Genomic DNA, 14,045 nt, shown 5'->3' with positions numbered 1-14,045 from the left:
CAGAAAACTTAGCCACAAAGCCACCTATTCCATAATCCAAATCGTTGATGTACAATGTAAAAAGAAGCGGCCCCAACACTGACCCCTGTGGAACACCACTGGTAACCGGCAGCCAACCAGAATAGGATCCCTTTATTTGCACTCTCTGTTTCCTGCCAATCAGCTAACACTCTATGTAACTTTCCCGTAATTCCATGGGCTCTTATCTTGTTAAGTAGCCTCATGTGTGGCACCTTGTCAAAGGCCTTCTGAAAATCCAAATATACAACATCCACTGCATTTCCCTTGTCTAGCCTATTGGTAATTTCCTCAAACATGCTAATTAATTAGGTGCGGCCCGACACGTAATTGTCGGCCCAGATCAGAGACGACACAATCGGAAATCGGCACTGATCTGGGCCAACAATTACGTGCCGGGCCTCACCTAATTAATTAGCATGTTTATTTCGGCTTTTTTCTTAAAGATGTGTTGGGTGCCTCCCGGCTAACGCTGCATGCTTCGCGGCAATGTATCGGTTAGCAGCCTGGAGGGTGGGGGCCACTGCACCACCCAACTTGCGACGACTCAGTCTAACATACCATCAGTGTACTCCGCGCTTTCCCAATTCCGGTAAGTGAAACTACACTGTACATACATTATTTCTACTTTATATAGGCTGTGTATTTTTACGTGTTATTTGGTATGATTTGGCAGCTTCATAGCTTAAAGGTTACTGGAGAGAGTGTTTTTGCCAACAGTGCTTGCTTGAGATTTTCTGCCGACGGCACTTGCGTAAGATTTTCGCTACGGAGAACAGTGCAGTAATGATTGTGGAAAAGTATTTCTACTTTATATAGGCTGTGTATTTATCATATCATTCCTGCTTTTACTATATGTTACTGTTATTTTGTGTTTTATGTGTTATTTGGCATGATTTGGTAGGTTATTTTTGGGTCTGCGAACGCTCACAAAATTTTCCCATATAAATAAATGGTAATTGCTTCTTCGCTTTACGACATTTCGGCTTATGAACTGTTTCATAGGAACGCTCTACCTTCGGATGGCGGGGGAAACCTGTATAAAGTCTGAGGGGAGTTCAGACTCAATTATTTATCACATATACATAGAAGTATACCATGAAATGCATCGTTTGCATCAACAACCAACACAACCCAAGGATATGCTGCGGGCAGCCTGCAAATGTCACCACAAATTCTGGCACCTACATAGCATGTCCACAATGTTCAGCAGAACACAAAACAGGAAAACAGAGCATTTCCCACCCACACATCCAGACAGGCCCCTGCCTCTCAGACATCAAGTTAATGGGAACATAGGAGGAATAAAATGAGACTTGGTGGATAGGAAGAGCCAATTTCCATGCTGTTCTCTGATTACAACTATTGAATGCTTCTTGCCAGAGATGCTTATTTATTTACTGACTTTAAGAGTTTCTGTAGATGCTCATGTTTCAATAGCTTACTGCTCTGCAGCTGGGTAAGCATTCAATTCAGAAACGCAGCTAAATGGGGAAAAACTAACCCTGTAAGTATCAACACAAGTTGCCAGCAAACAAGCAGTTGCTAGCACTAAAGCTCAGAGTCCAGCAGCTTCAACTGAGTTTGACCCAAGAAAATTACTTGTGTGAATGGAGCTATTGTGAGGGGGAAAAAAAATCCAGCAAGGATAAACGGATACTTTAGTCATAAAGTATAAAATAGGTGTAGATTAGATTCTTGCAGATTGATTTACTACAGTACAGTACGGTACAATACAGACCCCTCGGTCCATGATGTTATGCCAAACTTTTAAGCTACTCCAAGATCAATGTTACCCTTCCGTCCCACATAGCCCTGCATTTTTTTCATCCATGTGCCTACGAGTCTCTTTTTTTTAAATTTTATTTTTATTTGGATAAGGAATTCACAATTATCATGTACTTTTTTCACACATATAACCTTTTCCATTTTTTTTATATGTATAAAACTACAATTATTTATACATTCTTAAGTACACATTGAGATGATATAAAAGGAAAATAAACATTTAAATAGATAATTATGTACTGTGGTAAATCTAACCTATTAGGCTAAGTAATGAAATTAGTTGTTAAGAAAAATGGTAATAATAGTTTCCATACAACCCTTCTGGACCATTTCCACTGGTCCAAAATGTTGCATACAAGCCTATATACCAACCATTGTAGGTGTTTATATCCCAATTTGTTCGTGCTTGTTCCTGCCCGCAGACATAATTATCCAATCCCTATGTACTTATTTACTTAATTTTTTCTTTTTTTTTTATCCCTTTCCCAAATCTTTCCCTTTACTTGTGTTAATTCTCTATTTTCCAAAAAAAAACATTTAGACTAGGGGTGCTTACGTTAGCAATATTACTGTGTTGATGAGAAGAGCAATATAAATCATTAGGAGAGTCATCTAAAGTCTGCTCGCATTGGGGTTATATATTCAATCCATTTATTCCAGATTTGATAAAATGTTTCTTTTTGAGTTCTCAGGGAGTAAGTCAACTTTTCCATTTTAAATATTTCCAAGATAATTTCGTACCAATCTTCTAATGTAGGTGGTATTGGATTTAGCCATTTTCTAGTGATTGATTTCTTACTTGCCGCTAAGAGGGCCTGCAGCAACTTTATATCTTCCTTCTGTTCAAGGAACAATACATGCCCCAAATAGAGCGTCTCAAAGTTCAGAGGTATCTGGGACCTAAGTACCTTAACTAATGTTCTATGAATACCTTCCCAAAATAGACTTAATTTAGTGCAATCCCAGAAAATATGAAAATGATTTGCCTCCTTGGAGCCGCACCTTCTCCAACACATCACATTTGTATCTTTATATTTTTCCTGATATGGGGTCTTGAAGTATCTTATAATGTTTTTCCAACAATGTTCTCTCCAAGTCAAAGAATTAGTTGAGGACCATTGAAAGCTGCAGATTTTCCCCCAAGCCTCCTCTGAAAGTACCAACCCCGCTTCTTTCTCCCACTTCTCTTTAATATACAGTGTATTTATATTTTTAGCATGGAACAGTGCATTATATAGGCGAAAAACTGATTTACTAGGTATTGAACTGCAAGCCGAATTCAGAATCTTGAAAAATTCTAATTCTACTGTTGATAGGTCTGTATATCTACAACTCTGGTTAACATAGTTTCGTATTTGAAGGTACCTAAAAAAAAAGTCATCATGTTCTAGGCCATGTTTGTCCTGCAGGATTTGGAAACTTTGTAATACTCTTTTATCTATAAATGAGAGGTAGGTTGTAAGACCTTTCTTTATCCATAGCTCAAATCTTTTATCTCCTTTGTTGGGAAGGAATTCGGTATCATATGCACACCATCTAAAGAGTTTTAGCATGTTATTAATTCCACATGAATTAACCACCTTCTGCCATACTTTTAATGTAAGATTTATCCAAGCATTATTAAATTTTTCCAACTGGGCCATCAATCCTTTGTCAGCTATTGAGGCCTGAAGAGGAAAACTGTCAACTAATCCAAATTCTATTTCCTTCCATCTAGCCTTATATTCCCTATTACACCAATATAACAGAGGGGTTATCTGTGAGGCATAAAAATAATTTCTCAGGCAAGGAAGAACCATACCTCCTCCTTCCTTCCCTAACTGTAAGGTGTTATATCGAATTCTAGGTTTCCTTCCTTGCCAAATGAAGCGGGAAATCCATTTGTCCCATTCCCTGAATTGATTATCATCCACCTCCACTGGTAAAGTATGGAAAAGATATAATAACCGAGGAAGAATATTCATTTTTATAGTATTTATCCTTGAATTTAAACTTAAAAAGGGGATAAGATTCCATCTATGCATATCTGCTTTTATCTCTGAGATTAATGGCCCATAATTTACCTGTGACAGTGTTGAAAGATCCTTCGGCAGGGTTATTCCTAAATATTTTAATGATTTAGCTTCCCACTTAAGATCGTATGTATCCTGCAATTTTTTGGATGGTGTATAATTTAGGGACATAACCTGCGTTTTCTTTACATTTATTTTATAACCTGATATTTTCCCAAAGTCATCCAACAATGTAAGCAATCCTATAAATGATTTTACTGGTTCACTCAGATAGACCAAAACATCATCTGCGAATAACGCCACTTTCTGTTCAATCCCTGCCACCTTGATACCTTTTACGATTTCGCTCTGTCTTATTAGTTGGGCAAGTGGTTCAATATATAGCGCAAAAAGGAGAGGAGAAATTGGGCATCCCTGTCTAGTGCCTCTCTCTAAAATGAAGGAGTCAGAGAGGTCCCCATTTATCTTAATTCGGGCTGTAGGGCTGTCATATAGAGTCTGAATTACTTTAATAAACCTTTCTTGAAAGCCGAATCTTCCTAACACTCTGTATAGGAATGCCCAACTAACCGAATCAAAAGCTTTCTCAGCGTCCAATCCTACTACCATTGTCCCTGTCTCGTTCTTATTAACCTGTTCTAATATGTGCAGAGTTCTCCTTATGTTGTCCTGTGTTTGTCTTTGTTGAATAAACCCAGTCTGGTCTAAATGGATTAGGCCAGGTAAAAGCTTTTCCAATCTGCGCGCTAATATAGATGTAAATAGTTTGTAATCTAAATTAAGAACACTAATTGGCCAATAATTGCCACATTCTAGTTTATCTTTACCCTCTTTAGGAATAACTGAAATAATCGCTTCTCTCCAGGAAGGTGGAGTTTCTCCTCTCTGCAAGATCCAATTAAAGGTGTTAAGTAGTAATGGGGCTAACTGTGTCTTCAGGGACTTGTACCACTCTGAGGTAAACCCATCAGAACCCGGGGACTTTCCAGCCTTTAACCTGGAGATGGCCACGTTCAGTTCTTTGACAGTTACTGGTTCTAATAAACTTTCATTTTGTAAATCTGTAAGTTTAGGTAGATCTAAAAAATTCAATACACTGTCTATATAGGGCTCATTGGGGGCCCGGGGTTGGGAGTACAGCTCTCGATAATATGTTTCAAAACTCTCTTGAATTTTCCCTATTGTACTCTCCACAAGCTTTGTCTTTGGATTCTTTATTTTATGAATTGTATTGTCTGCTTGTTGTTTTCGTAATTTATATGCTAATAATCTAGCTGATTTACCTCCTACTTCATAATTCTTTTGTCTCAGGTAAAGAAAATTTCTGAGTTTCCAACATATAAATATCATCAATTTCACTTTGCAATTTCCTAATTTCCTGTTTTCGATTTGAATTACTTTTGTTGCTATCTACAACTTGAAGTTGTTTTAATTTTCCTTGAAGGTCTGCTAATTTTTGTGCATTGATTTTTTTCATGTGAGTAGTAATGGAAATAATTTTCCCTCTCAGTACAGCTTTCAATGTATCCCATAAAATCACTGGTGATGTTTCTCCCGTGTCATTAAGGTCTAGATATTCTTTGATTTCTCCCCTTAATCTCTCCATTACTTTTGGGTTATTGAGTATATGTGAGTTTAGCCTCCATAGTGTTCTCCTCATTTTCCTTTCCAGGATTAGAGACATAGAGACTGGGCTATGATCCGACAGATCAATTGTTGCAATATTACAGTTTTTTATGCTGAGTCTATCTGTATTAAAGATAAAGAAATAGTCTATCCTTGAATAGGCTGAATGAGGGAAAGAGTAATATGTATAATCTTTACTTGTAGGGTGTAATTCCCTCCAGACATCTATAATTCCCAACTCCTCCATCAATGAATTCACTTTCCGAGTCAGAGGTTTATTCTGAGTAACTATTCTTGAAGAATCTAATATAGGATTTAATCTAATATTAAAATCCCCTCCACAAATTACTACCCCTCGAGAACTGACCATTAGGTCAAAAATGTGTCTATAAAATGACCATTCACTACCTGGAGGAGCATAAACATTCAGCAATGTTATTTCTGTACCTTCTATTCTTCCTGTGATTTTTACAAACCGTCCTTCTTTGTCTCTAGTCTCTGAAATATGTTCATAATTAAGAGTACTTGATATTAAAGTAGCTACCCCTCTTTTCTGACTCAATTTATATGATGAATAAAATACATGCTTAAAGCCCATTCTTTTTAATTTTCCATGTTCAGATTGGCTCATATGTGTTTCCTGGAGGAAAGCTATTTGTGCCCTCTCTTTTTTCAATTTAGACATAATCTTATTTCTTTTAATTGGATTCAAAACCCCATTAACATTATAGGAAATTATTTTTACCAATTCAGTTTGCATTTTTCTCTAAAAAAGCACTCTCCTTTTCTAACCAAACAGTAAGCAATCCCTTCTCAACAGTAAACCAAGACATATAACCACACCCTAGACATTTCTGAACGTATAACATTTGAAAATTTTTCCCGACTTCCCACAGTGAGGCCTGAGCACCGACCCGCCTCAGTTCAGAGGGATAACCTCTATCTTCACCCTGTGTTAGAGGGCCCTCAGCAGTTTGAATAATCATAGAGAATTTTCTCCTATTTATGTCTGGACCATATTGCTATCATTCAAGTTATTCCGCCTAGTTTATTTTCAGTTACCAGTTTTCATTTTACTTTTAAGTCCGATTTACTCTTTTCAGTCATTTCTCTTAATTAATCTGTATTCTCTGTACATTTGCGTCTGAATATTTGCAGCTTTTCCTTGTAGTTTGACACTCTGGTTCGAGTGGAGCGTCCTCGCCCCACTAACTGCCACGACTTCTGCCGAATCCTCTCCAGGAGCGACTCCGGTTGGGTGATAACTTTAATAGGTAGTCCCCGGTCCGCCAGGTCCAACGTTGCCTCCTCCACCGTAGTTAAGTTTTTGTCCCTTCGTCGTAAAAGACTCTCAGCCGAGCTGGATACAGGGTCTGGAATCTGATGTTGTTTTCCTTCAGGACTCTCCGTGTTTCCGTATATTCCTTCCGTCTGGCAAGAATCCCCGGTGCGTAGTCGTGGTCTAAACTGATTTTGCAGTTGTTCCACGTGAAACCTTTCTTTTGCCATGCTCTTTTAAGCACCTCTTCCTTCGTTCTGTAACTGAGAAATCTGATCAGAATCGATCTGGGCTGGGCGCCTGCCGGAGGCTGTGGTGCCAACGCGCGGTGAGCTCTTTCTATCTGTTGGTCTTTTGCGGCCGGTATATCAAGGTTCTCTCTAAGCAGCTTCTCCACGAAGGGAATCATCAATCCGGGTTTACCTTCGGTTCCTTCGGGAACTCCGTAGATCCTCACATTTTCCCTTCTCGAGCGGCCTTCTTGATCTATTAGTTTCCACTGGAGCTGGTCTTGTAGCTTCAGCATTTCTGCTATCACTTCCTCGGCGTTTTGTAGCTTCTCTTCAATTCCAACAATCCTCGCTTCGGCTTCATCTATCCGCGAGTTAGTTTTTACTATTTCTCCTTTAATATCTTCCAGCTGTTTGCTGTTATCTTGTCGGAACTCGCGAATCTCTCCGAGAATCAAAGACAGAGTCACCGATTCCCCCTCATTATCTCCGTCTTGGCTTGCCGTGGGGGAGCTAGGCCCGTCGCCTTGCTGCATCTCTTTATGTTTATCAGCCTTCGAAGCGGACTTTTTATTCTTGTTCTTAGACATCATCCTTGCCCCTTTTATTAATATAGTTATGCAATATTAAGTATTTGTCTAAATTCGATTTTGGGGCAGTTTACCTTCTTTTTTGTCGAGAGACCTTTTCCTTACACCGCCATTCCCTTGATGACCCGGAAGTGGTCCCGCCTACGAGTCTCTTAAATGCCCCCAGTGTATCTGCCTCTACCACTAATCCGAGCAGGGCATTCTATGCACTCACCACTCCCTATGTAAACAAAAGCTTACCCCGACATCCTCCCCTATACTTTTCTCCAGTCACCTGAAAATTATTTAGACCCTGGCTCTGGGCTTTAGTGCTCTCTATGCCATGACTGTAATATTACAGCAACATGCGCAATTCATAGGAGTTGGCTAAGGAGAAGAAATATCACAAACTTGAGAAAATCTACAGCTGCTGGAGATCTGAGCAATACACAAAATGCTGGAGAAACTCAGCAGGCCAGGCAGCACCTATAAAGAATAAACAGTCGACGTTTCAGGGCAAGACCCTTCATCAGGGCTGGAAAGGGGAAGGAAAGGTGGGGAAGGGAGGAGGTAGTACAAGGTGGCAGGTGATATGTGAAATCAGGAGGGGAAGGGGTGAAGTACAGAGCTGGGAAGTCAATTGGTAAAAGAGATAAAGGGATGGAGAAGGGAGAATCTGATAGGAGAGGACAAAAGACCATAGGAGAAAGGGAAGGGAGAGGAGCACCAGAGGGAGATAAGACATAGGAGCAGAATTAAGCCATTTTGCCCATCCAGTCTGCTCCTTTTTCCCCTCCTCAGCCCCATTCCTTGGTCTTTTCCCCATAACCTTTGATGCTGTGTCCAATCAAGAACCTATCAAGCACTGCCTTAAATACACCCAAAGACCTGGTCTCCACAGCTGTGATGAATTTCCACAAATTCATCACTCTGGCTAAAGAAATATTTCTGCATTTGTTTTAAATGTTTGCCCCTCTATCCAGAGGCTGCTCCCTCTTGTCCTAGACTCACCCACCATGGGAAACATCCTCTCCACATTTACTCTGTCTAAGCCTTTCAATATTCTAAAGGTTTCAATGAAATCCACCCTCATCCTTCTAAATTCTAACGAGTACAGACCCAGAACTATCAAGCATTCCTCGTATGATAACCCTTTCATTCCCAGAATCATCCTTGTGAACCCTCCTCTAAACCCTCTCCAATACCATCACATCTTTTCTTAGATGAGGAGCCCAAAACTGTTCACAGTATTCAAGGTGAGACCTCACTAGTGCCTTATAAAGCCTCAGCATCACATCCCTACTCTTGTATTCTAGACCCATTGCAATGAATGCTAACATTGCATTTGCCTTCTTCATCACAGACTACCTGCAAGTTAATGAACAGGTAAGGAGAGAAGGAGAGAGAGGGAAATAGGAATGGGAAATGAAGGGAGTGGGCTATCAGGTTGGAGGCCACCCAGATGAATACAATGGGGTTGACAGGGGTAATAAATCAGCTGTGATCAAATGACAGAGCAGACTTGATGGGACAAATGGCCTAATAGAGGGCTTCCCAGCACAATCCTTACCAAACAATTAATTTCATTCTATGTTCCAATGTACATGAGATAAATAAAGCTCTTTAATTCTGCTCATGCTTATGAATTAAAGCAAAGATGACTAGACACACAGCTGAAACACCTGATAGATGCCTCCTCCCGGTCTGAAGGGGGTGAAAAGGTTTAAGGATCCAGTGAGACTACATCATGAGTAGCAGCATTTGATTTTGAACTGGGAACTTGAAGGCCTTGGAGGCCAATCTCCGACTACCCAGCCAAAGGCTAGATTTCTCATATAATCCCCTCACTGAGGGGAGTCAGCATACAGAGGAAGTGCAGTGGCTAACGGACTGGTGCAGAGCCAACAACCTGTCTCTGAATGTCAACAAAACAAAAGAGATGGGTTGTTGACTTCAGGAGGGCATGGAGCGACCACTCTCCGCTGAACATCAACGACTCCTCCGTACAAGTCGTTAAGAGCACCAAATTTCTTGGTGTTCACCTGGCGGAGAATCTTACCTGGTCCCTCAACACCAGCTCCATAGCAAAGAAAGCCCAGCAGTGTCTCTACTTTCTGCGAAGGCTGAGAGATGTCCATACCCCACCCCCCCATCCTCACCACATTCTACAGAGGTTGTACTGAGAGCATCCTGAGCAGCCGCATCACTGCCTGGTTTGGAAATTGCACCATCTCGGATCGCAAGACCCTGCAGCGGATGGTGAGGTCAGCTGAGAAGATCATCAGGGTCTCTCTTCCTGCCATTACAGACATTTACACCACACATTGCATCCGTAAAGAAAACAGCATTATGAAGGACCCCACCCACCCCTCATACAAACTCTTTCCCTCCTGCCATCTGGCGAAAGGAACCAAAGCATTCGGGCTCTCACAACCAGACTATGTAACAGTTTCTTCCCCCAAGTCATCAGCCTCCTCAATACCCAGAGCCTGGACTGACATCAACCTACTGCCCTCTACTGTGCCTGTTGTCTTGTTTATTATTTATTGTAATGCCTGCACTGTTTTGCGCACTTTATGCAGTCCTGGCTCTGTAATCTAGTGTAGTTTTTGTGTTGTTTTTACGTAGTTCAGTGTAGTTTTTGTATTGTTTCATGTAGCACCACGGTCCTGAAAAACGTCTTGTTTTTACTGTGTTCTGTACCAGCAGTTATGGTTGACATGACAATAATAAGTGACTTAACTTGACTAAATTCATGCCAGTTTTCAGAGTATTCTACTCAGTCTCATCTCCTCACATTTCTCTGTAATATCCCACATGTTCATCCCCACTTATTTTCTTGTCACATCATTTACCGACCAAAGTATCAACCAGGTGGGAGGAAAATGGAACAGGCAAATTCATTTGTTACAGGGAAAATAGAAAAACACTATAGACAGCATCCATGGTCAAATTCTGGTTTCTGGTGGTGTAGAAGCTGGAATTAGCAGGTTTTCCAGTCAGAGCCTCGATGGATTATGTTGTATCGATATCCAAAAACAATAAATCTTGCTGTTTACACTGACCGCTTTCACTCAGGAACACCACCACTGGTGAAGGGATTCATGTCCAATCTGGGGCAGCTCACTCACCTTGACCTCCACCAAACCCTGAGCTCTCACCTGTGACTTCAAGCAGCTGTTTGCCAGAGACAGTAAGGTGCACCACTTTGACAGGTGAGCTAGACCACTTGAGGGTTGCAGGTGGGCCTAATATGCAAAGTCAGATGAGATCAACACTGATATCCAATGTGAAGGTGGGTCTGCAATGCTTCATGGAGAGTAAAGGGCATGCCAGCCATAATCATCCAGTGCAACCACAACCCCAGTTGCGACAACTACTCGTGCTACTGGACCTGGAATTCCGAGGTCAACAGCGGAACTGTCCCAGTAGGCTTTTCCACTTTTAAAAACTCCCCTACACAGGTTTCTTCATGCAGTTCAGAACATCTGCAGCACAACTCCGAACTGATTCTACAAGCTACAGATTCATTTTGAAAGACTCTTTACAACTCACGTTCTCAGTGTTATTTTTAATTTGCACAGTTTTTCTTGTTTGGCACATTGCTTATTTATCAGGCTTTGTCTGTTTATATACAGCTTGTTGCAACTTCTATTGTATTTTTTGCTGTAAATATCTGCAAGAAAATGAATCTCTCAGTAACATGCCAGTCTTTGTATTGCTTTTCATCAATTCTATTGTTTTTTTTTCTCTAAGTGCCAGCAAGAAAATGAATCTAATGTATGGTAACAAATACATCCTTGGACAATAAATTCACTTTGAACTTTAGTGTTAGCATGAGGATTCTCATCTCCCAATGTCTGACAGTCAGTAATCAGCAAGCTTCAAGTGCAGGCTATGTGACAGCACAGAAAATTGGCACCCATCTTACCTCGACCTCATCTCCTTCGGTGATCTCTTTGTTGAAGTCCGCGGGTGGGGGCAAGCGCACATCACTGAAGGGAAGCTGTTGTTCAGGTTGCCAGCTGGGGAGAGTGCAAGAGCAGGATTAATGCAATGAGCTGGAAGGAGCAACTTTATTGGCTTACATGGATTAGAGATGTGTTGGTCAGAGGTAATTTGCAACAAAAACACTTGGCTATGTGCATGTGACCATGGACCCACTGAAACTGGTGTCTGCTCCCAGTCTCCAACACTGATCGAACAGTTTCAAAGACGGGGGCCGATGACGCTGGAGAGGGTAATGTTGCCACATGTAACGAGATACAGTGAAAAACCTGTCGTGCGTACTGTTCACACAGATCAGATCATTACACAGCAACAAAGATCAACTTTATTCACCATATACATTTACGTGTATTAGGAATTTGCTGTGGTGTGTTGGTCATTGCTGTGGTGTGTTGGTCAGAGTGTGACACGCATCAGAAAGTTAAATTATGGGTTAAATTACGGATATGGAATAAAATGTGCATAAATATTGTCATATATTTATCAAATATTAAAAGACCTTGATAGAGTGGATGTGGAGAGGATGTTTCCTACAGCAGGGAAATCTAGGATCAGAGGGCACAGTCTCTGAATAGAGACATCCATTTAGAACAGTGAATCTGTGGAAATCATTGCCACAGACGGCTGTGGAGGCCAAGTCACTAGGTATATTTAAAGCAGAGGTTGATAGGTTTTTGATTAGTCAGGGCATCAAAGGTTACATGGAGAAGGCAGGGAAATGGGCTTGAGAGGGATAATAAATCAGCCATGATAGAGTGGCAGAGTAGACTCTACAGGCAGAATGTAATCAATATCATAACAAGTGGTTTAAAATGCGCAGTTATGGGGATAATAGGTAAGAGGGGTGGAGGGACGAACTAAGAATGGCTGTTCAGATTAGATGGCATGGTTTTTGTTTTAATAACCCATTGGCACTTTCCAGACAGGAGCTCTTGGAAAAGCTAACTTACAGGGTGAGTAGATTTTTCATGCACACTTCTTTGTCCTGGACACATGCACAAGTCCTACAATGATGGTAGACTGCAGGACTGCCATTACTGTAGGAAAAAGATCCCAGCTCTTCCAGCAAACACCCAGCCCAAGAAAGATAGTGGGGATTATTGCACATCTTTCAAACTCAATGCCCGAATGACAGGCCTCCATCACATTCAAAGTGTTTACCACACTCAAGGAATCTCAGCCACTTTTGGACCCACAGAGTGGTAGTGTGAGACCAGAGTCCTGCAAAGGTTACAGCAATGCAGACTCCTCATACAAGGAAGGATTATTAGGATGATGAACACCATTTCTAATCTTGAGCTCCGATGACTCAGCAGGACTTGCCTGTGCTGTACAGATCTTGGATTGGATGTGTACAGTACATTTCAGACTGGTCAGCATTTACACCATTAAAACTGGCTGTCAAACAAAAATGGACAAGACTTGTATATCTGTACTGTTTCATTTAATGCTTCACAATACAGGTACCACAGGCCAATTCTGTTACTAGAAAGCACAGGAATGGCACGACCAAGGTGCATCTGAAATCTTTCTCTCTAACCCTCCATAGTAAAATGCATCAACCCCAATTTAAGTAAGATGAGGTTCCTGGGAACCTTTATCACACACAGCTCCAAAAAGCAGCAGCATTTATGGAAGGAGGCACCCTGACCATCATCTCCCACCCCGGTCAAAATTCTAGTTTCTTGTTTTGCCTCTGTGCAATTTAAAGGCTGAAGCAGCTGCCATTATCACCAACCCCACCTTGCTCTACACAAATGTGGTGGTTTAGGAGACATATGAGACACTCGATACTTGTCATCGTCCTAACATGAAACAACTAAACTGGAAGAGGTTTAGTGCAAGACCAGACCAGGTGAGATTTACCAGGATGCTGCCTGGATTAGAAGGCATGTCTTACAGGATAGTTTGGAGTTGCTCTTTGGAGCAAAGGAGGATGAGAGGTGACTTGATAGAGGTGTACAAGATTAAGAGGCATAGAAGGAGTGGATAGCTAGAGACTTTTCCCCAGGGTGGTAGTGGCTGATACAAGGGGTCATAATTTTTAAAAACAGAGTGGTGGGTTTGTGGAATGCACTGCCAAGACTGGTGGTAGAGACAGCTATATTAGGGACACTTAAGAGACTTAGCCACATGGAATAAAGAAAAATAGAGGGCTACGTGGGAGGGAAGGGTTAGATTGATCACAACACTAGGCCGAAGGGCCTGTACTGTTCTATGTTCCTATTTTACAACCGTCTTTTATTTGGTTCTCTGCAGGATTTAGTGTTTGACTCACACGTCAACGTAGTAATACATTTGCCAAACAGGGACAGCCACCGATTTTCGCCAATCAGCAATCCAGTTTCCATGACTGTGGCAACTATCACACTTGCTGCCTGCAATCCTGAGAGTATTCAACTGCACGAGACACCGTTAGTAACCAGCCTCTTAGCAGATCCAATCTCGTGATTTAGCAAATTCTGACTTTGGGCATTTAGCCAATTGTCAATCAATTGCAGCACAGCATTGAAAT

At 41.2% G+C, this 14,045-nt stretch overlaps 1 protein-coding gene across 2 annotated transcripts in view; it reads right to left on the bottom strand.

Annotated features, from left to right (window-relative positions):
* Nucleotides 1–14,045, bottom strand: part of LOC134346874 (RNA-binding protein FXR1-like) — a 197,300-nt gene that overhangs the window by 66,336 nt on the left and 116,919 nt on the right. For both annotated transcript variants that reach the window (XM_063048682.1, XM_063048681.1), the window contains exon 3: nucleotides 11,454–11,547. In XM_063048682.1, coding sequence (XP_062904752.1) covers nucleotides 11,454–11,547 — 94 coding nt within the window. The remainder of the gene's footprint in view (nucleotides 1–11,453; nucleotides 11,548–14,045) is intronic.

The sequence above is a fragment of the Mobula hypostoma genome, chromosome 5 (genome assembly GCF_963921235.1).
Source record: "Mobula hypostoma chromosome 5, sMobHyp1.1, whole genome shotgun sequence".
In the NCBI taxonomy this organism is placed as follows: Eukaryota; Metazoa; Chordata; class Chondrichthyes; order Myliobatiformes; family Myliobatidae; genus Mobula; species Mobula hypostoma.
The sequence above is the reverse complement of the archived record's forward strand: the minus strand, read 5'-3'. Positions and strand labels throughout refer to the sequence as shown.